At 39.4% G+C, this 27,462-nt stretch overlaps 1 protein-coding gene across 3 annotated transcripts; it reads right to left on the bottom strand.

Moving 5' to 3' along the window:
• Positions 1-578: 578 nt before the first annotated feature.
• c2cd2l (C2CD2 like) lies at positions 579-27,420 on the bottom strand. Of its 3 annotated transcripts, none has more exons than XM_011483412.3 (14): positions 25,989-27,414; positions 10,985-11,080; positions 6,323-6,442; positions 6,086-6,193; positions 5,485-5,598; positions 5,231-5,330; positions 5,009-5,141; positions 4,739-4,803; positions 4,357-4,478; positions 3,591-3,762; positions 3,422-3,520; positions 2,975-3,069; positions 2,357-2,570; positions 579-2,063 (listed from the first exon to the last, which is right to left on the bottom strand). In XM_011483412.3, the coding sequence occupies exons 1-14, from the start codon at positions 26,337-26,339 to the stop codon at positions 1,813-1,815; spliced, it is 2,040 nt and encodes a 679-aa protein (XP_011481714.1). In that variant the 5' UTR covers positions 26,340-27,414; the 3' UTR covers positions 579-1,812. The 3 variants fall into 3 exon arrangements, with proteins under 3 accessions (XP_011481714.1, XP_011481712.1, XP_011481715.1); XM_011483410.3 differs by having other exon boundaries at positions 2,975-3,108; positions 25,989-27,413; XM_011483413.2 differs by having other exon boundaries at positions 1,949-2,063; positions 2,352-2,570; positions 2,975-3,108; positions 25,989-27,420.
• Positions 27,421-27,462: the final 42 nt, after the last annotated feature.

Genomic DNA, 27,462 nt, shown 5'->3' with positions numbered 1-27,462 from the left:
TGTGTGTGAATTTTGAAAGATTGTGAGTGTTATGGAATCTAAGAACTTTATTGATGTTTACATAAATAAATAAGCAAAGGGACGTGTTTGTTGCGCTGTATTTTAGCTGCATATCTTGGCAAAAAGCTATCTAAGCAGTTTGTGTTTTTTCCAATAACTCATTTTGAGAATGTAGGAACAACTGGATACTATTTACTTAAAAAGTTACTTTAAATTAAAGACTTTAGTATTTAGCATACTGTTACAAACAGTTGTGTTAAACAAACCGCTTACCTCTTATTTTTTTCAGGAACTCCAGCTTAGATTTACCAAGCTGTGTTCGAGTTATATGATCGAGTTTTGTTGATTAAAAATTCCCATTGAGACCAAATCTCCTTTTCAAGGGATACCTATTTACTTTTTAAAGACATCTTCTCCATCCAGTATACCTGGATAAATAGTGGTTTGAGAGGGAAACCATACGGATCTGCAAGAAACCTTTGTGTAAGGAAAGAGGTTTGTATACTGATGTATTTTGTATCTTTGCTGTAAGAATCTTCTTTGAATAATGCACAAAAAAGAGAATACAGATGCTAATATTAAGTAATAGTTTAGAAAATAATTTATTTGCAATAAATACAATTTTTGAACAAGTAATAGGTCACACAAACTTTCAATATTGCAGTTTCATTCTTGTAAATTTGTTTTGTGGATGCTTAGCTCCACCTTTGAATATATATCTGTCAAAAGAGAAGAAAAAACCTGAATATTAACACTTATTTCAAGTTTGTGCCCTTCTCCCCTACTTATTGCAGTCACTGATAAAAGCAAAAATCAAAATTCAGATAAAAAGTCATAAAACAGATAATGTGAATTCTGTTACCTCTAATAGCATTGGAAGGGTGCAGCAGATTTCCATTTTATCAAAACTGAATTTGTAGCTCTGAGAACAGACCACCCATCTTGTAAAAATTTCTCTATCTGGCTACCTTTCAATGTTTTCTCTTACTTATAACAGTTTCTCAAGGTAATGCAACTGTTAAATGCAAATGCAAAAACCTGCATTCTTAACTCTTTTTCATTTAGACATTTTTTGAAACAATGAGGTCACCCAGTAATGACATTTATAGACATAATAATTTGCATTAAGCATCACCCACAGAGCCAATCTGTTTTTTGTTAGTCATATAAGAAATGCTGGCAAAACAACATTTTTGAAAACAAACTCAAGTTCTGATATTTTACATAAAATGAATCACTCAGATATAACGGTGAAGTGACATCTCTAAACGTATATAATGCCAAGCAGATATGAGGGCACAATAAAGCTAAATCAAGACAAATTTGGTTAAGTTAAATCAGTCCTTAAACTACAGTTTTATTTTTAAAAAAAACATGGTAATGTCTTATTTTTACAGCATGATGCAACTTGATTGACGCCTTTTGGGGGTGTAAAATAAGTATCACATGAATCCCAAATGATATTTGTACAACCACAAACTTTACAGATATTGTAAAGAAAGAAAAACCTTCCAAAGTGCAACTGGCAGCATCTCCATGAAAAGTTTTTTCTTCAGCCAGTGTCAGCAAAGCTTTTGCTTAAATAGAAGACAAAATATTTCAGTGTAGTAATTACCTTCTTCTCTCCAAGCAGCGGATTTCCTTAAAGACGAACACATTTTCTTATCCAATTTCAGATTCTGTAAAGTTGTCTTAAAGGTGCAATATTTTTTTTTCCTCTCATAGCTCCCAGTCCCTTTAAGAAGCACAATACCCACCAGGGGTGCTTTGCTTGTCATAAATTAGTGCAGAAGTTGATTTACAATCGGGTGATTAGTTGTCCACTGCGCTTGCTCCTCCATTGGTAGCTGGAACCGTGCCTTTAGATTTGCCAGACGAGCGGAAAGAGAAGCGCTTGATGAGACGCCGTGAGAAGCTTCCAGACTTCTTGCGGCTGATCTCTGTAGTTGTAGGGGTAAAGTTGCTCATGTTGGATATGTTCTCGTGGGACTGGCTGAGGCTGGAGTCCTTCTCTCGATGTCTTTTGCGGAACCATAACTTTGTGCCACTCTGGAGAAAACTCACTGCAGGAAGCAGAAAGTTCATGTTTTGGAATACGGTACTTTGTGAGATTAGCTATAGTTCTTTAAAGTTGAAGCAACCATTTATTTAACCCTTTTTTTAATCAAAATATCACTTTTTAAAATCCATAATCTATCATCTATTGTTTTGCATTCTGTAGCTCAGCCTCCAGAGGGCAGTATTTGCACAGTCAGACATTGTTACCTGTGAGAACATGCTGTTATGTAAGCTACATCATCATTCCTTAGAAAACATCATTATATTGGCAAAAATGCAAATAATTTGTTTACCTCACCTTTATGGTCTTTGAGGCTCCGGGTTTCCAAGCCACCTGCGGATCCAGTGTCGGATTCCATGTCTTCTACAGACGGACGCTCCGACACGTCAGAGGGCGTGGTTTCATCCAGGTCCTGATGGTGCCCCGCCTTGCAGTGGTTGCCGTGCATGGCTGCGTCCATTGCTGCCGCATAGTCACTCGACAGTGTACAGTTATCCTCTGTGAGGGGAATCTATTGAGAATAGAAGGGAGGAGGGAAGCTACACGGTGAAAATCCAGGCTTAAAACACCGATTAAGATCAATGCTGTTACAGCAGATTCCAGTGGATTTGGATTCTGGTGCACTGACCTGCCTTAAATATGTTTTAACAGATTTTCACACATAAATTTAGGTCATCCTAATGTGAAGAAGACCAAAGAGGTGGGGGCTGCTAAATATAGATCTCACTATAATTGTCTGGATCTATGTCACTGTATCCTACATTGTTCCTTGAGGTTAAAAGCTCCCTACTCATGTATTCAAAAAGAAAATCCACCTTTGAGCATGCCAAGTGAAGTTTCCCTGAATGAAGTTATATGATGAGAAGGTTCAGGTATCGAGAAAGGATTAAAACCGTTACAGGATATTTCTCTGACCTTTGACACGCCGGAGATGATCAGCGTGCTCTTTTTTGTCGGTGTCCTCCGAGCAACTTTGCACGCCGACTCTGTCAGCTGCCGAATAGCCGTTTCTGCAACAGGATCCAGGCCGTTAGAGAGGCGACTGCTCTCTGAGCAACAAAAACACAGATGTGTAAATCAGTATTTTACCATTAGAGTTTGAAACACACTTGCTAAGTCTCGTGAATTTCACTAAATCTGTCTTAATCGCATTTTGATTGGTGCTGTATTTGTTTTTGTTTTTTTGTTAAATCGGATCCCTTGTGAGCCTCTCATTAGACTCGAGGATTTTCAGAAGGACTACCTGCCTAGAATGCATGATCTGTCCTATAAACTGCATTCCTTTTAGCTTGTGTAACCCTGCTCTTTGCTGCTTTGCATTTGTTATGTAAAACAGCGTCTGCTTTTCAGTCTGGAACTCACTGCTGGGGTTGGGACTGCTGCTTCTTCTACCATCAGACATGACCATTGTTTTTTTATCATTCACTTCCACCATGGATGGAGAACATAGAGGAGAATCACCTGAAAAACACCAGAACCACTTAAAGTCATCGCCTCTACACAGCTCTTATGTATCAACTCATGGATTTACCTGGGCTGCTGTCTAGCTTCGGTCGAGACTGGATGGTGGTGACGGTGGTGACAATCGTTCCATCTGGCATGATTGTTCGGTCCACGTCAACTTTCTTGGTGGGGGTGATTGAGGGGCGAATTTGCAAAGTACTGTGGGAGCTGTGAGGCTCTTCAGTTTCTACATAAAGGAACTAAAGGAAAACAAAAGAACGGCTCGCATAAAAAGAGAAAAACATTTTATCAACACAAGTAGGTGGATAAAGACCTCGGAAAAAAAACAAAAAGGGTTTGGAGCTGCACTGCAGTTTAAGTAGGTGTGACAGTTTGCAGATAGGGTGCAGATGTGTTAGATAACTTAGGAATGTACAGAACATCATGCTTCCATACATAACAGCTGTTTACGTCTTTGTTTAAAGCAATTAACCAATTCCACTAAAATAAAATGAAATTTACATGACAGTGTGTTATGGGTCATCTAGGGAGATCGGAGAAGGTATTTTAATAGATTATGTCTGCAGTTTTTTAAGGCTCCAGATGAAACTCCAGAAAACACCTTCCCATAAGTCTACAGGTGAAAATACAAAAAGATGTCAGAAAAATGGAACCATGTGAAAAATGTCACAGTGAACCTTCCTAGTATCACGAGTTACACGAGTCCTCTGCTTTTGCTGTGAATCTGTTCCCTTTCACCTTAACTGATGTTAGATAGTGAACGTTAATGTGATCTCTGCTTCCTAACACAGGACTAGCTTCAAAACGAAAACTAAACTTATGCCATAACCCACCTCAGCTGTAATGATGGCGTTTGGTGCCAAACCGTGCCCCGGGCTGATGGACATTGTTTGCTGACCAGTAGGAGTTTTGGATTGAAGGTTTAAGGAGATGGAGGCGTGTCCTGGGATGAATTCTATCAGGAATGAAAGTTAAAAAAAATGTACTGCTATTAAAGAAGCAACTGTAGAAGCGGTGCATACTGTATTTTTTGTGTAATCTGCACCAAATGGTCTCATTTGCCAGAGCAGGAGCATTTCCTGACAAAAGCAGTTTCAAAGAGTGCAGGCAGTGCATTTTGGGTTCAGATGATTCCGCTAAAGCTGGTTAAACATCCTTGCTGATCAGATTTATGGACAGAAGCCATTAGCAAATTGTTATCGAATTAACCCTTACTTTCTGTTGTTCCGCTCCGTTCCAGAAGTCGTATTCTAAATTCTTTGGTCTCTGGCCCCAGCTCCCTTAAGCACACAAAAAATGACAGAAAAGAAAAACAGGTTCATGTGGGTGTAACCATTGTTCTAGTTACTCTTAGTTTCTTAGAGTATGGGACAAAAATGATGCAGCTTGTACTTTTAGAGCAAAAAGCAAAAAGTGTTTTCTCAAACAAAACTGACTGACAAGAATCATTTTATTCCAATTCTGGAATCTCACAGGATGGCTTACAGAGAAATGTCTTTACTCCATTCCAGCACAGCTGTGGGGTTGGCAGGGATGAGCAGGAAGTGGGTTCTGCACTCAGAAGCTGGTTGGTCCAGACTCAGGATGCAGCACAGCTCTCCTGATCTGGAACACTGCCCTGCAAAAGCCCAGTGTGATGCAATGAGACTTCAGCTCCCAGCAGGAAGATGGGTGGAAATGAACCAGTGCTGGGGGAGTAGAGCTGACCTTTGCTTAAGGTCACTCTGAGTTGGCGAAGGATTAGTCGTCTCACCGAAACCCGCTGGGATGCAGAGTTCAACCCCCCAGATAGGTGGTCCACTGGGGGCTGTGGGTTTGGAGAGAGTACAGTGAGGCTCAGATTAATTCTATTTAAAAACCAATAATCTGTCAAATTCATGAGCATCCTTTCTCAAATATTCTGGACACAGAAAATGGCTCTTAATCTGTTTGTCTTCCACGTGAACGGAAGGATTTCTCACCGAAAGACTGGAAGCAGAAGCCTTGAGGTTGAGGACCATGGCTGGCTGAGTGCTGAACAGAGTATCCTCTATGAGTCCTCTGATCATGTGCAGGTCTGCCTCGCCCCCAGAAGCCTGGTAATAAATCAATAAATAAACCAGCGGCTATATCCATGATGGAGGCCTTATTTAAAAAATGAAGTAGATTGGCGTTTTTTATTTTAAATTACACAGAGGATAATGCAGCTTTTTAAAATTTGTTTGATGTTTTAGTCTCACTTCATGTGTACTTTATACTGTATTTTTTTTAAATGAACTATGAAGAATAGTTGTTACCTTTATTTCAGGGACATAGTTTATGCCTCCAGGGAATTGAAGCGTGTTCATTAATGATAGAGAAAGCAACATTCTCTGTCTGACTCAGTGCGTTAAATGAGTTGAACATGCATGCAAAACACGGCGTGCTTGCTGAGATTCATGAAATGACTCTGGTTGAGAGCGGGTAAAACATTTGCATGGCGATTGCTGGAGTTTTAAAAACACAAAAGCCAGTAAAACCCAGAGCAGCTTCAGTGAGGAACCATCCACCGGCTGCAGGCACGCTGGTATCAAACGTTCTTACCGTTTGCTGCTTGCATGGCAGCACATTCAGGGAGAATGATGGCTGCTTGGAGAGGTTCCAAGACATTAGCAGACCTTCGTTCTCCAACTCCTCCAGGCTAACTACAACCTGAAGAACATGGGGCACCAACAAAGGCCACAGGTTAAAACAGGATTCCAATGATAAAGAATAAATGTAATAATTTTTTGGTCATTGGTTTGAATTATTATTTTTAATTATGATTCTGTGCTTTGGTACCTTTGCTACCATGGGTGCTGTAGTGACCTGATAGGTCTCCATGGAAACGGTGGCTGGTGACTGCTGGGTGACTGTCACAGGAAACATCAGTGTGTCTACCCAACAATTACAGTGTAAAACCTGCAAAATAGGATGGTGAGGCTCATCACACATACACACTGGTTTTGTGTTGCCCTCAGCATTCCTGAAAGCAACTGAAAAAAATACCAGATGTGATTCACTTTGTCCAAAATCCCACCCTCGTCGCACACACACACACGGATGCATCGTTTAACTCTTTTAGTGTTAATGCCTTTTTTTTCAGAGGTTTGCAGTTTTAACATAATCTGTCACCAGATGGTTTGCTGGTACTTATATTTTACCAGGAAGTACATGTAATACAGTCACTTTAAAGTTCCAATCAAATGAACAACCCTATGCAGACTACACTACAAAAAGGGAATCTTAAGAAAGTAAAAAGACCCTTCTAAAATAAGTCTATTTTTATGTCTTGCAAGAAATTAATCTTGTAAAGAACGTTTTTCAATAGCAAAATACTCTTAGTTTGAGAAGCCATGTCTTCTTCAAAATTTTTCTTTTAAGTTTTAAGAATTTGTGACTTATTTTTAAGTGTTTTAGCAGTGTACCAACAGAAAACCTGTAAAGAAAAAAGATAAATTCTTTGTTTTTCTGCTTCAACACACCACATGTGTCATTTTCAAGCATTTTAAGGGCACTAAAAACTGCTGTTTTCTAAGAGTCAGGGGTGCTGAAGCAGAAAAATATGCTACATCATGCAATGAGGCCACCAGGCGAAGGAAAGATGGTGGGAGAGAGTCACAAGAAGTTAGGAGAAGGTGAGGATAAATAATTAACAATGAACGTCAGGCTGGACATCAAAGTTCAGTCTGGATAGTTCTGTCTGTTTTCCAGTAGAAATTCCCCAGCTGGGGTGGACAGCAAGTTATTAACTCTCAGTATAAGTTTGTTTGTGTCAGCCACAGCAGGTTGTATCCCACTCTGGCTGCCAAACTGGACTGTGTGTTCAGCACACTGATGGACGTATAAATCGTCTAACAACAGAATCAAAGGATAGGACAAAAGGACTGTTGTGGAAACTGTGGGGACTTTCAGACCAGGATAGTCCAGTGACTAAATGTAATGCATTCATTCTTTTCTCTCTTGAGAACAGAACAAACTAACTGAACTCCAGCTAACCATAACACAGAAGTGACTGCAATGCCTCACTACCTCGTGTCTGTAAGTAGGGCTTGGTATTACCGTTAAAACACTGAATCCGTTTTATTTTAACTCTCAAATTTACAATTGAATTTGATTCAAGATTCCATTAAAAATTGATTAATCTACGCCTTAGTCACATGCACCTGTACAGGGGTTTTCTGGGTCCATAGGGGGTTGTAGAGAGGAGGGGCCGCATCTTAAGGGGAGCGCATGTGTGAGTTCCAGTTTCCTTGAGGCTCATGCATCCACAGTAAGGGATGTCATGAAAATGAACGTACTATTGTTGTGCGTGTGGTGAGTGTATCTTGAAGTATTTGTAAGAATAATGTAAATTACACTTTACACAACACTCTAGTCGTACGTAAGGTGCACACTCTGGCTCCTTACTGACTGCACACAAATGCTGCATCCACTGGGTGTGCACGTGATAAGTCCCCGTAGGATGCCCTTACACCAATACTCTGGCTGTGTCCGAATTCCCATCCTAATCCTTAAGTACTAAAAAGCTATATAGTGCGGGACTATGTAGTGCCCTGGATTTTAAAAGCAATTCGGACACCATGCTCACTACTTTATTTATTTAATTCTTTTTCAAACGGCGATTGTGACATCACTGATTTCAGGAAATGACAATCCCATTTATATGAGAGTTTTGCGACGACCATTTATATCCACTGTGTCTATTAAGTTGACATTTTTTATCTTTGATAAAATATAATAAATATAAAAATAAAGTTGATTTAAAAAAAATAAAATGTTGATATTTGATTAAATAAAGACATTTAAATACGTTTTCTTTGCAACAATTGTTCGAACGCAATGCATTGTGGTCTATATTTGCCAATCTAGTGAGCATTGATGCATACTGGTTTTTCGCAAGGACTTCTGGGAAATTTCTAGGGTCCTCGATTTTGGAATTGTAGATTCGGACATCACTAATTAATGGCGAACGCACTAAATAGTGCACTATGAACAGTGTAGTGAAGCAACTTTGACTTGAGCAGTACTAATGGGGTTCATGCGCAGTGCGCATGTTTGGGGGAGTTGGGAAAAAAATGATGAATCCATTTAGACATAATATGGGAGCTTTGAGCCATATATATACAGTATATAATATTAGAGTTTTTAGCTAGATGGCAGCGCAGACTGGGAAAATGAAGACATTAATGGATCTGTTTGTCTGCAAGTAGATGCATCATAATGGACCAGAGCAGGGAGCTTGTGGCCTGCCAGTTGTAGTTGGTATGTAACAGCTAATAGCTTTTCAAACTGCATTTTTGCCATTTGCTTCTAATTCCCCACAATTGAATTTAAAAAATACTCAAAAATGCAGTTTTAATCTTACTCTTCTATATATATATGCCCTCCATCATGAGAGAAATGCATGTCAAAAACAACCAAAAACAGGATTTTCATTGGAGTGGGTCTTTTAAGTGTTCCCTACAATTTGTCGCCCGCAGCATGCCGGTATGAAAAAATGTGCATTAAAATTTTTGCCTTTCAAGCGTACCGGGTTGTCAACAATCTTATACATTCGTGCGGGCCACCAGCATGCCTCATACAGATCTGTCCATTTTTCACCTGCAGAAAACTTGTTGGGCAGTTAAGTCTAAGGTATTACAAATTTCCATTCCAAAGTAATGTTTAGTTATGGAAAACTCCTTTTACGTAACTGACATAAAGTAAACAAAAGTTATTGATCAAATCCTCAATTCTTACGTAAAAAACTAACAGAAAGCAGTTCACTGATGGATTTTAACGTTTTAAGCCCAGCTTTGTAAATGAGGCATTTTGGGGGGTTTTCCTTAAGCGATCTGACTCACACCCTCAGCTAATTCCTTCATTTCCCTTAAAGTGTACCCTGCCAAAGTCACCTACTCTTTCTGTTTCTCCTCCTCTCTTTGTTCTACTGAATAGCCTGTCTGCATTTACCCTGTAGTGCAGTGTTTTCAACCTTTTTTGAGCCAAGGCACACTTTAACCTTGACAAAAATCCCGTGGCACACTAGCATCCAAAAATTAAAAAAGGAGAAACTCATAGTCTGTATTGTCCCTCCACAATGCATGCTCACATGCATTTTTGTGATAATTGTGTTAGAAAAAGCTGGAAGTTGCAGCTGTTTTTTCTAAAAGATGCAATAATAGTTAAGTTAGTTTTCAGTTATAATTTTTAACTAAATTATTTGAAATTTTATATATTTTTTCCCTCCAGTTTATTAATATGCAATTTTATGTAACCTCACAAAAAACAAATATATTCTTTCTAAATTGTGATTTATTTTTTAATTGTTGGCGCAAAGGACACTGTAATTTTTGAACAATATGATCACAATATGTGATAAATTTTACACAAAAGGACTAACATTATATTCATATCTTCTGTAGCCTCACAAAAAGTGAACATGTTGAGGTTTTATTAGTTTTTCTTTTGTCTTAATCAAAGATGAAGTCTTTGAAAACTTTAACAAAAATGTTTAATTCTTTTATGATTACATTGTTTCAATTTAGTTTAATTGCGTCTGTTGGCCACTTCACCTTAATCCTGTTTCTTAAATGTTGATATTACTTCTTCTTAAGTTCAACATATAAAATAATCCAGGCATTATTAGAAAAGTGTTTCAGTTAGAAAGATGACTTGGACCAAACTCTGGGATGTTTGGCTGTTAACAAACACAAACCTTGAAGCAGAACGAAACTGTTGACCTCTGATTTCATCAAGAGATTTAAAAACTGTTTTATGTGTGTTCGTTGTGGTTTCAAGACGTTTAACAAGGAAGACTCGATGTGTGCTGAGACGCTGTCACTTTAACCCAATGCATCATGGGAGATGTAGTGCAAACAGCCGCCCAACGGACGGGACTTTTCCGAAAACAGCTGAAGCTGCGGCTAAATCGTGGTACCGTCATTCTTATCAAAAAGTCTTAATAGGATCATATAAACACAAAGAATAAAGTATTTTACGATCTTTCATATTCCTAACTACTGTTTGGATGAACACAGAGCTGATGTCCTGGAGATGGTAAATGTTTTTAGATCAGTTAATGAGGGCATTTTCCCACGGCACACCTGACCATCTCCCACGACACACCCATTGAAAAACACTGCTCTAGTGAACCAGAGTTCACTGAGCAAACAAAGCAAACTTTGCCAGGAAATAAAATGGTCTGGACCAAACAACCTACCTTCTGGTGGTTTTATAGATCTGTTTCATTTTCACACAACTATGGCATTTGTATTTTATTCTTTTGTAGGAATGTAATGAACTGTAATGGTAGAATGTTTATTTATCAGTGTTGACAGAACAATTTGCAGTTTAACATATATAATAAGTTTTTTTCTCACAATGTTTGACAGTTTTCTAGATAATCTATCAAACATTTTAATGATGGATGCAATTATTTGAATTATATTTCAGTGCACGTGAGTAGAACCAACCACTTACCATTCGGGTTGCAGACTGGTCAGTGCAGGTCACGGTTTGTATTGCAGCTGCAACACTTAACTGGAGACTGCTGTCAAAGGTTATCTGCAGAGAGCTCTAGAAGAGGAAGACAAAGAGAAAATTAGTTCTACATTTGCAATAAGAGGCTGAGGAAATGCACTTTTTAAATACCAGGATGTGCAACAGCTGCTGTAATCTGTTTACTAAAGCAAAAGTCTGCCATTAAAGGAAGGCATGCTAGTTAATTTATGGGGACTGGACTTTCGTCTGGTGCTGATCCTGTGACTTCATGTAACCTTCAGAACAAAAAAAAGGCGACGTTTGCGTTTCTCCTTTCGTATACACTAAACATTCCTTTGGGCTCTTTAAGGGAGGTTCTTTTTTTGTCCTCAATGATCAAAAAGACTGATATCAGTTTCTGCTTTTGTCACCACACAAAGGCATTCTTGAGTTTTTACCATGAATGAATAAAATTGATGAACGGGACCTGGAGATCTTGGCATAAAAAATAAAGCATATGTTTGAGCGAAGGGAGATGAGGAGGAGATCAAAGAAGTCTTTGTGACAGTCACAATTATCTGTTATAAAGCTGCCATGTGTTAAAGTTGCTCTGAACAAAGTGTTTCAGGTGTCATTTCAAATATGCACCTGTCAGAGATGAGTCATTCTTGCAGCCAAAAAGCTTTTCCTGTTTGACTGCGAGAACTGCACGATCCCCTTTACAGCAGAATTTAAATACTTAGTAATGATTAAAAACAAGGATGCACCAATAGGCTATTATTATAGAGTGTACATGCCAACGGATCAGCTCTGCTGGACGGCTTTATCTGGAGATGAGAGAGAAAACAAATTCTCTATTGTCCGAGCATATGTTCTATTAGGTCAACGTCCAATCGGTTTCAAACACAACATGAGAGGTGGGGCAGCGGTGGGAGGATGACATAGCAAAGTTTTTGGCATGTGAGAGCGTCTCCTTGTACCAGCCAGAGGGGCAGCCTACCAAGTGTAAAGCCGCAATTGGACACAGGTTTCCTGGACTAATACTACAGTCACATGACTGCAGTGTACTACTCACTGTTTACTTCAGCTAACTGGCTTTAAAATGGACCAGCCACAAAATCATTCAAAACATTTTAGAAGAGATAACACATTTCTCAAAGTTTTTACGGCAAGGACGCAGAAACAGACGATGACTCACAAGTCATTTTGTAAATGAAAGATAAACAAGAGGGAGAGTCATCACCTGAATTTAACAAGAAAAACAGGCAAGAGTGGAAAAGCACTGCAGTGATTAATTTCCTTAAGCTGACAAAAAAAAAGCTACAAACAACAGAACCTAAAGAGTTCTCTGAACCTGTTTACTCCTTTGACTTACTAAACTAATATGGGTCAACCGTCCAGTCCTCATCTCTGAAAGGAGAGGGATGGACCTTTGGCTTTAGGAGCAACTGAAGTCAGGTTATGTAGTGCGTATGACTCCAAATTGATTTCTTTTTTTAGTATAAGTGAAGTTATAGTAACGACTAGGTTGTCCCATTTAAAGGTTTACAATTTATTCCAAGGTTGTTGACTCTTGACGTTTATACCTTATTTGACACATAGCGGTCAGTTGAAAAATAACCAGGTAAAGCACCAGCTTTCTAAAGTAATCTGATGTTTTAAGTTTCATGTAAATAAAAAAATCTGGTTTCCACAACCAGATTAGGTAAAACTTTGGTAGATTTTTGCCAGGGAAAGCAGACTACATTTGCATGAGTAAGGTTTTCAACACTCACTACAACAATTTGAATTGAGAGAAACATCTGAACAAAAGACCGGAAATTTGTTTACAACACACGTGCGAAACTACAGGGCCAGTATCCTACTTGTTTCCCAACAAACCTGTTTTAAGCGAAAGTTTAAAAACCTGTGTCGTTTTCACTGTGAGTTTCTGCAGAGCAGCAGGAGTCAGAAATTAATCTCTGAGTTGTGGCATGACCATTAGCATGGAGCAAGCCCGCCCCCACTCCCCATCACTCATCTGTTTACATACTCTCCTGCTAACAGACCCAGATGTACAGCTTTGAGCCAGATGCCAGCTCACACAAGGAAATTAGAGACGTACTGGTACATAGATCTAGTCGTCTACAATGGAGCAGAGCAAGGAGCTTGTGGCTCACTCATCGCAGTTTCTATGTAACAAATTTTTCAAATTTATCAGACAGAATGTTTTCTCTGCTCCTGATTCACAATGATTTAAACAAAGAAACACTCAGAACTGCAATTTCTAAGCTTAATTTTCTTGCTATTGGTCCTCAATTATCAGAAAAATCAGACAAGAACCTGTTAAAAACAACAAAAAAACAATTTTCACTGGAATGAGTCTTTAAGGGCAAGGGGTTTGACACTATGTGTAAAGTATCGGAGGTATGGTTAATGCTGCGTGTCAAACCGCAAACTGAATTCTGCTTAACCCTGTACTATTTCCTTAAAAAAATGCTTATGGGTGAACTAGTGGGGAATTAGAAAATGATTTTCCTCCAGAAAAACTGCTTTCTGTAAGAAAGCCTTTTCATGCAAAAAACTCTGCACACTCAGCACTCAACTTTTCAAAAAAGAAAAATATACAGCTGGATTAAAAATGAGAGAATGAAGCCAACACACTTCACATCTGCCACGTTACAAAGTGAAACCTGTTGGCATCTAAATGCCCCTCAGGATGAGGTTAGATGATGCCATAACTATTTAAAAGGATCATGACTATGGAGCAGAAAAATTTGCTTCTAAGAGCCCTATACCAGTGTAGGGCGGGAGTGGTGCAGTGGTTGAGTGCTCAACCTCTGGAGGATTGCAGGTTTGGTTCCCTTCTTGCCCCAAAAGGTGTCTCTGAACCTCACATTCCTTCTAGTGGTTGAGGTTGGCACCATGTTTGGCAGCAGAGCCACTATTAATGTATGAATTTGTGTGAGCATGGGAGAATGAGATTGCAATGCACTTTGGGCTTTACAGCAAGTTAGAGAAGCACTATGTATTTACAAACAGAAGGGTTATGATACCAAAGATTTTGTTTGAATCCATCATTGGCACAATCCATTAACAGTATACAATGAACATTGACCATTTACTGTAAGTGGACTGGACTGAGTGACTCCTCCCCCTTGGTGTTCCAAAAAGGAAGGACCTGCTGGCTCCAAGAAGCCAAAATCTCATAGAATTCTATAGAGAAATCAACAGCTATCACTCAGTCATTCTATTTGTCAGAGTAATCATTCTTGCCCTGCCAACTTTTTTTAACATGCTCTTGCTAATCTTAATTGTTTTAATATTTTGTCTTTATTGCAAATTATTCAAGTTAAAAACTGACCAATCGGATGCCTCAGTATGTGGCCTCATGTCGATTGCTTTATTGACAGATTTTGTGTAAGATAGCAACAGGGGATCTATCAGAAATGTGATTGAGTTTGCTTAATTTTTTCCGGATCGGGTCTAGAACCTTGTATTTTGTCTGTATTCAGACTGGCATCGGGCGGACCATTCAGTTGGACCAAAAAAAGCATATAAGAAGCGTTGTTTGTTAAAATAAATATTCTAACGTTAGACCCTTTGTTCTGTTTGATTACACAACAATCTTTGCTTTATATCGCGGCTCATCTGTTGCTTCATTTCTACTCTGTTTACGTCGGCTACTATAGCCGTTTTTGGTTCAATTGTTCTGCTCCGGGATCAGATTGTGTTCAAACTGAGGAATCTCAGAACGAACTGAAGCTCAGTCAAATTGGAAACGAACCGAGACCACCTCAAAAGATGGGCTAGAGAGCGGTCCCGGCTTGGGTGTATTCAGACTGAATATTTGTTCTGGATTATTGGAGAAAACGAACTCTGGTCACCTTAAACAGACCAAATGGGTCTAGTCTGAACACGCTCTAAATCTCTTTTCCAGGATTTTTATTTTCTCAGTTGTTTCTGCCACGGGATGATGAATCGAATCTACCCCAAAGACACTGAGAGGAACTGAATTTCCATCCATGTGTGTTTAGTGGTTGCCATGACAACAATTTTGCATTCACTCATCTTTCCACCTAAAGCAAAACCACAAAAAAGAGGTTTTACAGAACAGAAAGGTCTCAGATCATCAAAGCCATAAAGCTGGAGTCCAAACTGGTTGAAGCGTCAAAAGCGAGTTAGAAAAATCTATATTTGTGGCTGTGAGATGAAAAAGAAAAATGACATCAGCTGTTGTCTAGCACCTACACATGCAAAAAGATTACCAGTACTCCTGATGATATAAATCCGCCTTCAGACTCTTCCTGCTTAGAGCAGAAAGAGCGAAATGCAGAAGCTCTGAACTTTACATTCTTTGGCTACACCTTAGCCTTCCGAGAAAAAATTGAGAATTTCCTTCATCTTAAGTTTCTGGTACAGAAGACAGCATTTTTTAGGACACACCCTCAGAAGTATTAGCAGCTGCTTTTTTGTCAATATAGTGCCTTAAATGATTCTTCCTTAGCAAAACAGTATAAATGGTAACTACTATTGACTGGCCCGGGTGGCTGACCATAATATTTAGCAGAAATTTTTCTTTCAGAAGTGAGCTGTTATTTGTGTTGCTACCTGCAACACTAAACTGAAATAGACCTCTATGTTTAACACACAGAACTTAAGTTTCTTCTATGGGACAAATGTGCATGTTGCTGCAAAAAAGGGCCATTTTATTCAAGAGGTAACAAAAAGTAACACGTTTCCTGAATTCATAAGGTTTCATGAAGTTTATCCTGGAGCATGCATGGTTTTAAACTTCTGATGGATGTTTAAAGTTAACGGGAGACTGTTTACATTCTTGCTTTCAGCAGTTCTTTTTCCCCAGTTTGACCTCCAATTCGTTGATCTGGTGAAATGGTCCAAACAAACTCTCTTCCTCGAGTGATCTACTGCTTTAGTTTGCATTTATTTCATGTTTGGTCAAAGGCAGCTGCCAACAGTTTTGTGTTGTGTTTGTTTGCCTTTTTATACCTAAAGTAGCCATCATGTAGCAGGTGTAAAATAATTAGAGTTGCACAATTTGAGGAAAACTTGCAATGTGTGATATAAGTGATTATTATTGCAATGACAATCTGATTTGCAATACACAAACACATAGCAAAACAACAAAAGAACTAATAAATGATTTCAATTGCATTGCAACAGTTTCATTTAAATAAAAGTCAGCAGCATACATTAAATACTATTCCAAATGACCCACATCTAACATAACAAGGCTCCATTTGATTGGTCATTGACCAGAAGAGGTCCATCCGATCCGATTGATCAAATGCGTAAAGAGCTATATTTGATTTCCTAAATACTTTAAACTGCCCTAAGATTGTTTTAGTATGAGTGTAAGCATTTAATGGAACCATTTATCGCAGTCTACACAATCTTTTGCGATACTTGTATCACACAGGCGGATATTGGTACAACGATGCATTTTCAATTTATTGTGCGGGCCTAGCAACAATACAAATAAGTTATAGTTGTGTTTATCATTTCTGATGGGTCGTTTGAGTGAGAGAGAGAGAGCAGCCAGCTGTAGTCAGAAGAAAATCATTACTAAAGTGTACTAAACTTCTTTGAGAATCAGAACCATGTCCAGTGAGACATCACAGTAAAAAAAAACAAGCTGATTCCACTCTTGGATCTCTTTGAGGAGCAGCAGCATCGAAAAGTAGTGAGTTTACCTGGTTTTCCAAGCCATTTGACATGGAACACTTGATGCTTTTAACACCTACCCGTGGTGCTCAAAGCCTGAAGTAAGTGGGTGTTTTTACACAAGTGCAAACAGATGAGACATCAGGTTTTGTCACGTGTGCCTTTATCTCTGCCCCAGTGAGAAGAAATAAACCAATCATTTTTAAGTAAAACATCATAAAGAGAGCCTCATATCTAAAGGTTTCTATTTGTTTCAGTAAAGTCTAAATAGAATTGTCTTATCTGCGGTTTTATATCTGTTTGCCGAAATATGGTGTAGTGTGCTCCTGACGAGACGTTATTTTGTCTTAAAAACACAGCGCTGGGAGCACAGCCTCCACATTTGTCCTTGCTAACCACCAGTGCTGAGCAGGATGTGTTTGAAAAGAAAGTCTGCAGGGAAATTGATCCCGAGGACATTTACAGTGTCATTTCAGGTTTGTCAGCATCACCCCCTCTGGGTCCGGCTGCCTTGGTAAACATATGGGTCAACCGGAAATATACTCCCCCCTCTGGCTGGTGATGACCCTCATTTTCTGCTGTTTCCTTTTTATAGCACGTCTGAATTTCAGACGGCAAGAAGGTCTAAAGGAAGCTGTAATAGTTCTGATGTCTTCTTCTGTTTGTTTTTAATTTTTTTATTTCTGTAGACATACGTCTATTAATGTGGCGATGATGTCTTTTTGAAAATAACCCCAACATTTTTCAGTGTTGGTTTGCGTGGTGTGTATGTACGGTTGCCTGCATAAGATAATGAAATGTTATAAAACTATTCAGAACTTCCCCATGGTGAAACTGATATGTGTCAAACTACTAGAAAAAAAACCATAACTTCTTCATTAGATTGGATCACCTTTATGCGTAATTAAAGAAAAGCAAATATCTCAATAGAAGTCTTTGGGATTTGTGCTTCTTGGAACTACTATTTGAAATGTGAGGGGGGAAGGATCACTCAGTCTGGTTCATTTACACAGTCAATGGGGGTGACACAAATGTAAGAGCTGACATTATCACCAAGAGTTGAAGTGACCTCATTTTTTTCCTGATAACTTTTCAAACTTTGGCAAAAGCTACCAGAGATTAAGTGATATATCTCTGTCATTAACACAAACCACAGTCAAGAAAAGCCTTTACAGACTATTGTGATTATACATCAACCAACGGAGGAGCTCAGCTCTGCTTCCCATCTGGATCAGTTGATTTGAGACCTCTGGGATCTGTCAGTCGATTATAAAAACCTAATGCTGTATATCCTCCCATGATTGGTTTGTGTGGTTAATTGGATGTTTAACTTAAAATTTTTATTCTTGTTCTCTGTTCAATCATCAATAGAAACTACAATAAAAAATGATACGTACATTTGGATTTCTTTCATTTTAATGGTAACTTTAACATATGCATTATTTGTTAGTTAAAATAAACTTTATTCCTATGAACAAATGGGATGCATTAAAACGTACCAAAAGAGAGCAGTGTAAGCTAGGGCTTAATGGTATGTCTCAATGGCAGAGCAGTAACAGCAGCTGTTTCTGAAAAAGTATTGTGTGATCAACTGTTTAAAAGAGCAAAATGGTTAAAAAATAATAATAATTTTGCTAAAAAGAGCTTTCCTACATCTTTAAGTGAAACATAAACCAATAGATGAATCTGAATCTCTGAGTTATAAAGTCAACTGCACTGTCAAATGAAATGAGCGCCATGTGCCTCATGTCCCTCGTCCGTAAGGAAGGAGCATAATCACCAGGCATTAATCATCCACCAGTTAATGAGAGTCAGAGTGAATCTTCAAGCTAATCACAAGACCCTTATGATTGCAGATAGTGAATGGACAGGGAGCTTCCTTCTTCGCAGATGCTTTCCATTTTGTGTTCTTCTATCTCCCAGGACTGAACGCTTGCCATCATGGGAGGCCTTGGTGCAGTGGTACGGCAGTCGACCTCTGATCAGAAGATTGGTTTGATTCCCGCCTTGCCCAGCCATATGTTGAAGTATCCTAGCACTGAACCTGAAATTGCTTTTGGTGGAAGGTGGGCGCCAGTGTTGGGGCAGCAAAGTCGCCATCAGTGTGTGACTGTGTGAGTGCATGGGTGAATGGGACTGTGGCTGTGAAGTGCTTTGGGCCTTCTAAGAAGGTAGAAAAGCACTGTACAAGTATGCACTGTTTTCAGCTGCTGCTGTATTCTTATCTGAGTGTCTGAGAGGGGAACAACAAGTCCATCAACTCTTCCCTACAAACTCGGACTTCCAAGGAAATCTTCACAGGACGCAATACCTGAATTAAATCCAATTATCCCATTTTTGGGGATAAACAACTGAGACATAAACTGAGCAGAATCGTATAGATCCCTTTTAAAGTGAAACTGACAAAAAATGCACAATGTTAATAACTTAAACATATCCCAATTTGTCAGATGACAAGCAGCAGAGTGGAGTATGTCAACTGTGTAATTAAAAAAAAAAGATCTAAATATATTCTCTACCAATGCCACACAGCCTACTTAGCTGTTTTGTGTTTAGTGGACGTAAAGACTTACCCGTACTCCAATGAAAATTGTACTTTTGGTGTTTTTAGCATGTTCTTGAGGCATATTTCTGATGACGAAGGACATATTTTAAGAAAATTAAGCAGAAAATTGCAATGCTGAGTACCGGTATTTCCATTCATCCATTTTCTTAACCCTCTTTCGGGGAGCAGAGCCTAACCTGGCAACTGTTGGGCAAAGTCGGGGGTACACCCTGGACAAGTCGCCAGCCTGCTGCAGGGCCATTTATGAGTATTTTTTATTCAAATCATTGTGAATCAGAAGATTTTAAAAAAAAATGTCCCGCCAACAACTCACAGGTGGATTTCTAGTGAACTACAGCCCCTCTGCAAAAACTATGTCCTAGAAAACTACACAGGTTTTTTGATTGTGCCTAAATCCCATCATAATCATTGTTAAAAGACCACGGGATGATCTGAGAGGGTCTTTAATGATGGAAGTTTGAAGCAGTTTTGCTGTGTGCAGTTTGTTGTGTAGGCAGAGAGCTTTCTGCTATATTGTCCATTAAACCTGGATCCCAAATCCCTAAAAAAAAACAATGTTTGGTACTGAAGTGAAGAGAAGGTTTTTTTGAGGTGTCGTCTTTTTGGGGTCCCCAAACACACATCCTTGCGTCTTTGCCTCCAGTTTACATTAAGTGGATAAGGCTGCAACTGGATTAAAATTCAAATTTTGACAAAGTTGTGGAGAACTAGGGTGGCCAATAGTCAATAGGCACAAATCCAAGGCACTGGTTAGGGCTGCACGATATGAAGAAAACTTGCGATATGCGATATGAGGGATTAATATTGCGATAACGATATCATTTGCGGTATATAAACAAATAGCGAAACAACCAAAAACATCATTCCCATTTTATTGCAACAGTTTAAGAATTGTACTCCAAATGACCCTCGTTGACATATAATGGAACATCTAACATAAAAGGGCTCCATCTGATTGGTCAACAATGCTAAAGAGTCTATCCGATTGGTCAGATGCATAAAGGGATTTATTTGATTCGTTAAATAATTTAAGCTGCCATAAGATTGTTTTAGGACATTTAAGGTAACCATTTATTGCAATTTTTGCCGTCTTTTGCGATATGCATATTGCACAGCTTGATTTTGCGATAACGATAAATTTGCGGTATATTGTGCAGGCCTAGCACTGGTCCAACCATGGATACGATTATTATCATTTGATTATGCTGCAGTGAATCCTCGGGGTAATCCCTGGACTGCAGGGACACAGGATGGGAGTGGTACCAACAAGAAACCAGAGGGGTACGACTCTTCCAGCTTCTCTGCTTTTCACTCTTCATTAGCAGCTGTTTTCTTTGATCAAACAGGCAATTAATGTTAGAAAGCCTCAGAAAATCTCATCGTATTCCATGAAAACACATAAAATAAGATTTAAATGTTGTCATTGAAACTTTCACTCCTTCAAATGCTAACATTTGCTGCATAGAGTCAACCCCAACCTAACTTTTTTGGCATTTGAGAATGGATTATTTATTAATTGCAGTGCTTAAAGTTATCCAAGTAAAGGCCCATTCATGTTTTCTGTGAAAACCTTTCCAATCCTAAAATCAATGTATAGCCTGACAAGTATTCTAAAAATATTCTGCCAAACCCAAAAGCAAATATACAGGTTTTATTGCAGATAAGCTGCCTTAACCTGAACTGCATGTCAAGAAACCTGATGTAAAGTCATAGATAAGTAGATTGTTGTGATTCAGTTGAGTCACACTCTCAAGGAAAAAGCCTGACACCTACACTGACCTTGCAGTGCCTGTCAGGCAGGAAACTGGCTCGCATCCAGTAAAAGCAATCAGCAACATATCCATATTATTTACTTGCAGTTTTATTTGCTTTAAGTTCAACGTTTTCGGAATAACTGAGAAATAAGGTCCAGAATCCTCCAAAAAAAGACATAAGTTATCATGTGTTTACACCATGTTTCATTATTCATATGCACACTCAAGGGAGCTGGAGTGAAAAGCAATCTAAAATGTGTGAACACCCCCATTTTTAACCCCTTGATGCCTAAATTATTTTCAGCTATGAAAAAAAATCACCTTTGCTCATGCTGTCATGTAGATACTAAATTAAGGTTATTTTGGAGCCACGTTGGTTTGATGCCTATCTGAATTATTAGGCATCAAGAGGTTAATAAAGAATCACCAAGTATTGAATAAAAGTAATTAATAGAATCCGTCAAATTTTGAGTCGACCAAACCGGGCTTGAACCTAGCCTCCATCGCCACCCACAGCTCTCATATCAAACCTATGAATGTCTCCTATATTTACTTACATGAGCAGGAATGGACCAGCTGTGCAAGACTATAAACCATAAAACAAATGTCACATGATATTTCCTTTTTTTTTTTTTTTTTTTTTTGCAAAGTTAGCCAACCTTAACATCCACCCAGCAGCCTCAGAAAATGTGCAAACACCACAGACAGACGCCATTTTTAAGGGCAAAGTTCCAGCAACGTTTACAGCTGTACAACAATAAAAAACAGCCTTTTCCTACTGTTTAGACAGATCTTGTGTCCCCTAGGAGGAAGGGGTCACTCACTTCCATGGCCGACAACGTGACAACAGAAGTAAGAAAGGCTGATTTCCAGTGGGTAACTGATCCCTAAAAAAGCTCTCTTTAGTGAAATGTCTGCATTATATTTATGAAGCAATTCTCTAAGAACCAACAATGATGCAGAGGGGTTCAGGTTTGATCATGACTACATTCACGTTCCAATTTTTACAGATACTACACAGATACCCCAACTCCTACAAATGTTTGTTTTACAACAACAATGCTGGAAAAAAACACTAAAATATTCTTAGAAGATATATTGTTGCTCTTATACTTCACAGGCAGTACTTTTTGGGGAAAAAGGTGTTGAAAGTGCCTGTGTTATTTCAGTTTTTAGAATTTGCACAAATTTCACTCAATTCACACTATACCAACTTATTGTTTTGCCATCCGATGTGACAAAAAAACTCAAGGATGTAAAAAAAAAATGTATTAAGCAGCTTTTAACTAATTGATGGACAGATTTTTTTTCGCTCATCTTAGTGTCAGATTTTCACCTTTGATGTAACATTCGTCTTTCCAGCAGATCTGGTATAATTGTTACAGCTTAAATTAATAACTTAGTCAAATCAGTGCTTGTATCCCCCACCTTTTCACCTTTCTTCCTTTTACTCTCTTCCACCTTCCCCTCACATTCTTCCCCTCTCCCTCCCCACACACACTAAATGTAACAAATAAATAAAAAATAATACGACAAAAAGGGGTTTATACAAATCTACACTCTAGTTTCTTGAAGCTATATAACCTCTTTTTGTGATAGTAAAACCTGTCCAACACAAAAAGCCTTCAGCTCTAATCTGTTTGCTCAGCTGTTGGACAGAACAAGTTAAAAAAAAAAAAAAAAAAAAAAAAAAAAGCAGCTTTTAACTAGGTTTTATTAGAAATAATCTAAAAATACATCATTTGATACCAATTTTTTTACTAGGAATGCAATCATTTACTTTCCCCGTGCCTCAATTTAAACCTCATTTTTTGGTATTGTTTCAGTTCAATATATGATTTGTGTATTCAAAACAATAACAAAAAACTGAAAATAAATTAAAATAATCTTTTTTATAATTTGCTAGTGAGCATGTAACAATGAAGAAAAACCTTTCAGTTGGCATATTGTTTACCTGTCCGGAAACAAGTTGCAAAAACATGAACAATATATCCAATATTACGCATTTCTGCATCCTCTACCATCGAGACATACAAAATATTAACCTTCTTCCTGGGATTGTGTACCTGCAACCGAGGTGACTTATAAGGTTTTTATTGTTGAACATTTAATTCTGTGTTATCTTAGCTAGAAGCCGTCTTCCAGCCTTTCTGTCTGTTGGCTTCTTTTCTCTGTGCCCTCTTATACTACTTTAACTGAGGACAATTCCAGAACTCTGTCAGCATCGCTCTTGAATTCTGAAGAAGTACTCAACCTAAAGCCATAAAGGATTTGGCTGCTAATCCCCATATAATGAAACTGAAGCAGCATCTTCCTCCAGCTCTCTTCCTCATCTTCTGCCCCACGCTAAAACCTAATCACAAACTACAGAAGAGCGTGACTCTGCAGGATTGGCATGGAAACCTGCAGGATGAGAAATGCAAAGCAAACCCTTTTTTTGCTACAGAATACTTCCCTCATCCACATGGAACAGTTTTTTTTTTTTTCATAAATGATGAAATAACTAAAAGGCATTCTTTGGATTTCAAAGGAACACTTCACCTTCAATCCAGTCAAGGATGCTGTCTGAATCTCTGAGACAATACCCACACAGACGCAATTCTGATTTGTTATCTGACTGTGCAAAGGTTCATGAACAATCCAACCCATCTGATTTGCATATTCTCCAGACACATTTCAAGTAACTGACTGCTCGGTGCACAGTCACGGCGACGAGCAGACTCAGCAGCCTTTGGCTCACTTTACAAACTCAGCACCACATGGACAGACAGATGCCTACAAGTCATCTCGGACAGCTGATGCTCTCACCAGAGCTGGAAAACAGCCTTATAGACCCTCAATAGCTGCTGGATGAAGGTTCAGCTCTCGAATTGAAGGGGCCTATTACCATGTAAAATCAACTTTTTTGAGCTTTTACTTGTATTATAATGTCCATTCCTCACGAAAAACAACCCCATAGCAGTATTTTGCGCCCTTCACGCATCTACACATTCCTATAAAACCCTGCTCTCTGAGCATCAGCCCCTCCCAATCCACAGAAACAAGTGGATTCTCACATTGTGACGTAGAAAAGTGATTCTTCCAGGAAGAATCTGTGCTGCCAGCACCGCCCGCAGGCTAACACACTCACCAATTTTCTCTGCGGAGCTAGCGGTGATCAGCAAAACTCTTTCCTTTTATATGCAAAACATATATGCACATCCATGTTTGGAAAACTTTGGATGTTGTTTGTTTTCGTGGGCGAAATGCAGACATGCTGACATCATGAAATGGGCGGCACCCACATGGAACGAAAGGCGGAGCCGCAGAGATCGAGTTGTCTGACTACTTTTAAGAAAATTAGATCAAGAAAATAACTATTATTTCATAAAAAAATGTTCTTTAGTATGCCAAAGGTAAGATGTTATGATATATTTTGAAATAGTTTACTCTAAAAAGCTTAAGAATAGCATGATATAGGCCCTCTAAGAAAAAACAAACATTTTTAATTATTCTCTAAGTAAAAAGGTTAGAGACTCAAAAAGCCTTTAAGACCCACTTTAATCTTCTTTTTATCTATTTTCAAACCCTTCCCAGCAGTCTTTTACTTATGATTTTTTTCCTTCAGAGTAAGCTCGCACCCATTTCCCAACATCCATCTGTTTACCGGTACACGTTCTCCCACTAGCTACCAGCCCCTCACAACCCCAACCTAACATTAGAAGTGCAACAAAAATGGCGAGCTATATTGGAGCTGTCCAGTTTGGAGCCAGATACCAGCTCAGACAAGGAGAACAAAGAGGCACATGGTTCTAGTCGTCTGCAAACGGATGCATCAGAATGGAGTGGAGCAGGGAGCTTGTGGCCTGCCGTAGTAGGTTCTATGTCACACCTACAATTCATAAAGATTGATAATGCTCTGGCAGCACTGAAGCTTTATTCTACTTTATGGTGAGGCCATAAAAGTGAGAACAGCGTGGTTGGTATCAGGAAACAATACACAAGCTGCTGTTAAAAAGTCTAAAGTTCAGCTGGGGTTCACTCAGGATTTGTAGTTTCTTGAACCCGCCAGCTTTTAAGGACACAGCGGATCAACTAATTAGGCCATTGTGAAGCTAACACTCTCCCCTCGTTTCCCCGCTCATACGAGCCGCTTCCAGCAAACCTTTGAGACCTCTTCACTTTCGACATGGAGAAAGTTGAACGCAGACGCATTCCTGGAATGCAGAAAAACTACATCCTGCAGCTTCACTGTTGGAGGAATTTTGAGTCTAAGAACATGTGACTTTTTCTTCAACAAGTTTAACAGTCTGGGTGGCGTCTGTACTGATTCTAACGCCGGTGATCCCAAACGCCGGTGAGTGATGAGGAGCTAACAACCGATCTGCAACAGATAATAAAGACCCAGGAGAGCTCTGATCTAAACATCACAGGCGCTGTTTCAAAAGCAAAGGCCCCATCATTTTGCATCTCTTATCTTCTTGACTTCAAATGTTTTTTTTCCTAATCACTGCAAATATTTCTTTCATGCTGCTGTTTTGTTACTCTTCCCCATTTAAAAATCTTAACCCATCATCAGGGATGAGGTGACCTTTATGAATCAGAATGATTGCAGAGTACAGAGCTGCGGGGATTGATCCATCCACTTTAAACTCCCAACTGTGTTTTGTAACAGAGGGGAGTCATTTTTCTGTAATCACAGGAAACACCTCAAAGAGGGTATTTCAGAAGGAAAACCTTGAGAAAAACTAGAATATGTTGGTGTCAGAAATAATTCAATCGATCTGCTTCAGTCCGGAGTGATCAAACGTTCATCTATTTTAGACTATTTTTATTATGTGTGGGTGTTCCTCTCCTCTCCTCTCCTGTGTGCATTGATCCAGAGCTGTTGAGCAAGAACTCACATCCCCTGAACACACTCCAACTCCCACCTGCCTACACACACTTCCAGCACATCGAATCCCTCTTATGCCTCTGCTCAATTGCAGGCAGCCTCTCCTTCTCGCTCCAAAATTGTCATTTATGGAGTAAATCAACTCACCCCATGCCTGCAAGCTTGTTCGTTTAGAGCCTTGATCCAGGTTCTCTGCCAGTGCTCTCTGAAGGACTTGAAGGAGAACAGAGATGACAGCAAGCCCTTAACTCCAGCCTCTCCTGCAGGTCCTCCATCCCTGCCAGAGCGCAGCCTGAGCAGGAAGCTCCACACTCCCCCAGCATGGATCTGGAAGAGCTGATGCCGGGGTTTCTCTCCTCTGCCAAGTCCAGCTCTCTGCCTGGATCTCCAGAGCTTCCACACAGAAAGGGAGTACTGGAACAGCCATCCCAGCACGATCAGCACAGAGGCTAAGAAGAGGGTCACCAGGCACAGCCAGCTCAACTCATGGAGCTCCATTAGCGCCTCCTGGAGTGTCTCATAATCATCAGGACTGGGGGAAGAGTCAGGGAGAGCAGATCAGAGCCCTTGCTTAGTCTGAATGCCAACCCAGAGAGAGCAAGCACAGTTACTGAAGGACGCAGAGAAATAACACCCCAAATATCAGATAAGCTTTGATGCGCTTATTTTCGGTCAGTGAGTGCGCGTGAAGCCAATGACAGCTGCGTTATCGAGCGCGCACACACAACCATCCAGAAGGAGGAGCGCTGTGCGCGGCAGCTCAGCGGAGGAAACTCCAACCTGGACTTTAATTTAAACGCCTCCAGCCTCGCAGTGAATGGAACCGAAAGCAAATAAAGCTGTCGTTGTGCTGAAACGGGGAACCCCCGGCGGCAAACATGAGCCCCATCTCCGCCTCGTCAGCGCCGTTTCCGCGATCCCCCTCTCTCTGCTGTCATCTGTCGACAACAACACCATCCAGCTCTCAGTCAGACCTTTACGATCTCCAGCCTCCACAGAGCCAGCGGGGAACAAGCTCTGCTGCCGTCATGATCCTGCTGCTGCTGCTGCAACGGCGAGCGGGCCTGCCGCCAGAGGGCGCCAGAGAGCAAAATAAAGATGGGGGCGGGGCTTTGAGAATTCAAAACAACATTTACATTTCTTCTCATGTTTTAGATTACACATTAAATATAAAAATAGTCATCACAATGAAATGTTTTGAGTCTTAGGATAAAAGAAGGGAAAACATATTACTAATTTAAAACCATCCAAAAGTCTATTATGGACCACACTTTTACATAACTGTCAATACACTGAATTGATGAGATTTTCATTTTAAAGGCCATTTTTCTGTTTTATTTATGATTTTACTTACTTTGATTACATAGCCTTTCATCTTTTTCTTTCATTCATGAATTTCTGAACCGATGTACCAAAGGTCTACCGACGTATCAAAGAGCCTTAAATAAGAATCAAACAAACACAAATAAAATAGTATTTTTGATATTCCATGTTTCTACCTACTCAGAGAGAGGAAACCTGGGCCCGTTTGGATGAAGATAGAGCTGACATCCTGTTCAATGGTAAATGTGTTTTAGACCAATTAGGTAAAATGGCAGAATTTCCCATGGCACACCTTATG

The sequence above is a fragment of the Oryzias latipes genome, chromosome 14, assembly GCF_002234675.1.
Source record: "Oryzias latipes chromosome 14, ASM223467v1".
NCBI classification, from domain to species: domain Eukaryota; kingdom Metazoa; phylum Chordata; class Actinopteri; order Beloniformes; family Adrianichthyidae; genus Oryzias; species Oryzias latipes.
The sequence above is the reverse complement of the archived record's forward strand: the minus strand, read 5'-3'. Positions and strand labels throughout refer to the sequence as shown.

What these genes read in the sequence shown, in the direction of transcription:
- c2cd2l (XM_011483410.3), bottom strand. Translation starts at nt 26,339, where the DNA reads ATGGAGCTCCATGAGTTGAGCTGGCTGTGCCTGGTGACCCTCTTCTTA. An exon ending in CAGCAGTCCCAACCCCAGCA is followed by an intron (nt 3,109 to 3,421) that starts GTGAGTTCCAGA and finishes TTTGTTGCTCAG; the next exon opens with AGAGCAGTCGCCTCTCTAAC. An exon ending in GAGCCTCAAAGACCATAAAG is followed by an intron (nt 2,064 to 2,356) that starts GTGAGGTAAACA and finishes TGCTTCCTGCAG; the next exon opens with TGAGTTTTCTCCAGAGTGGC.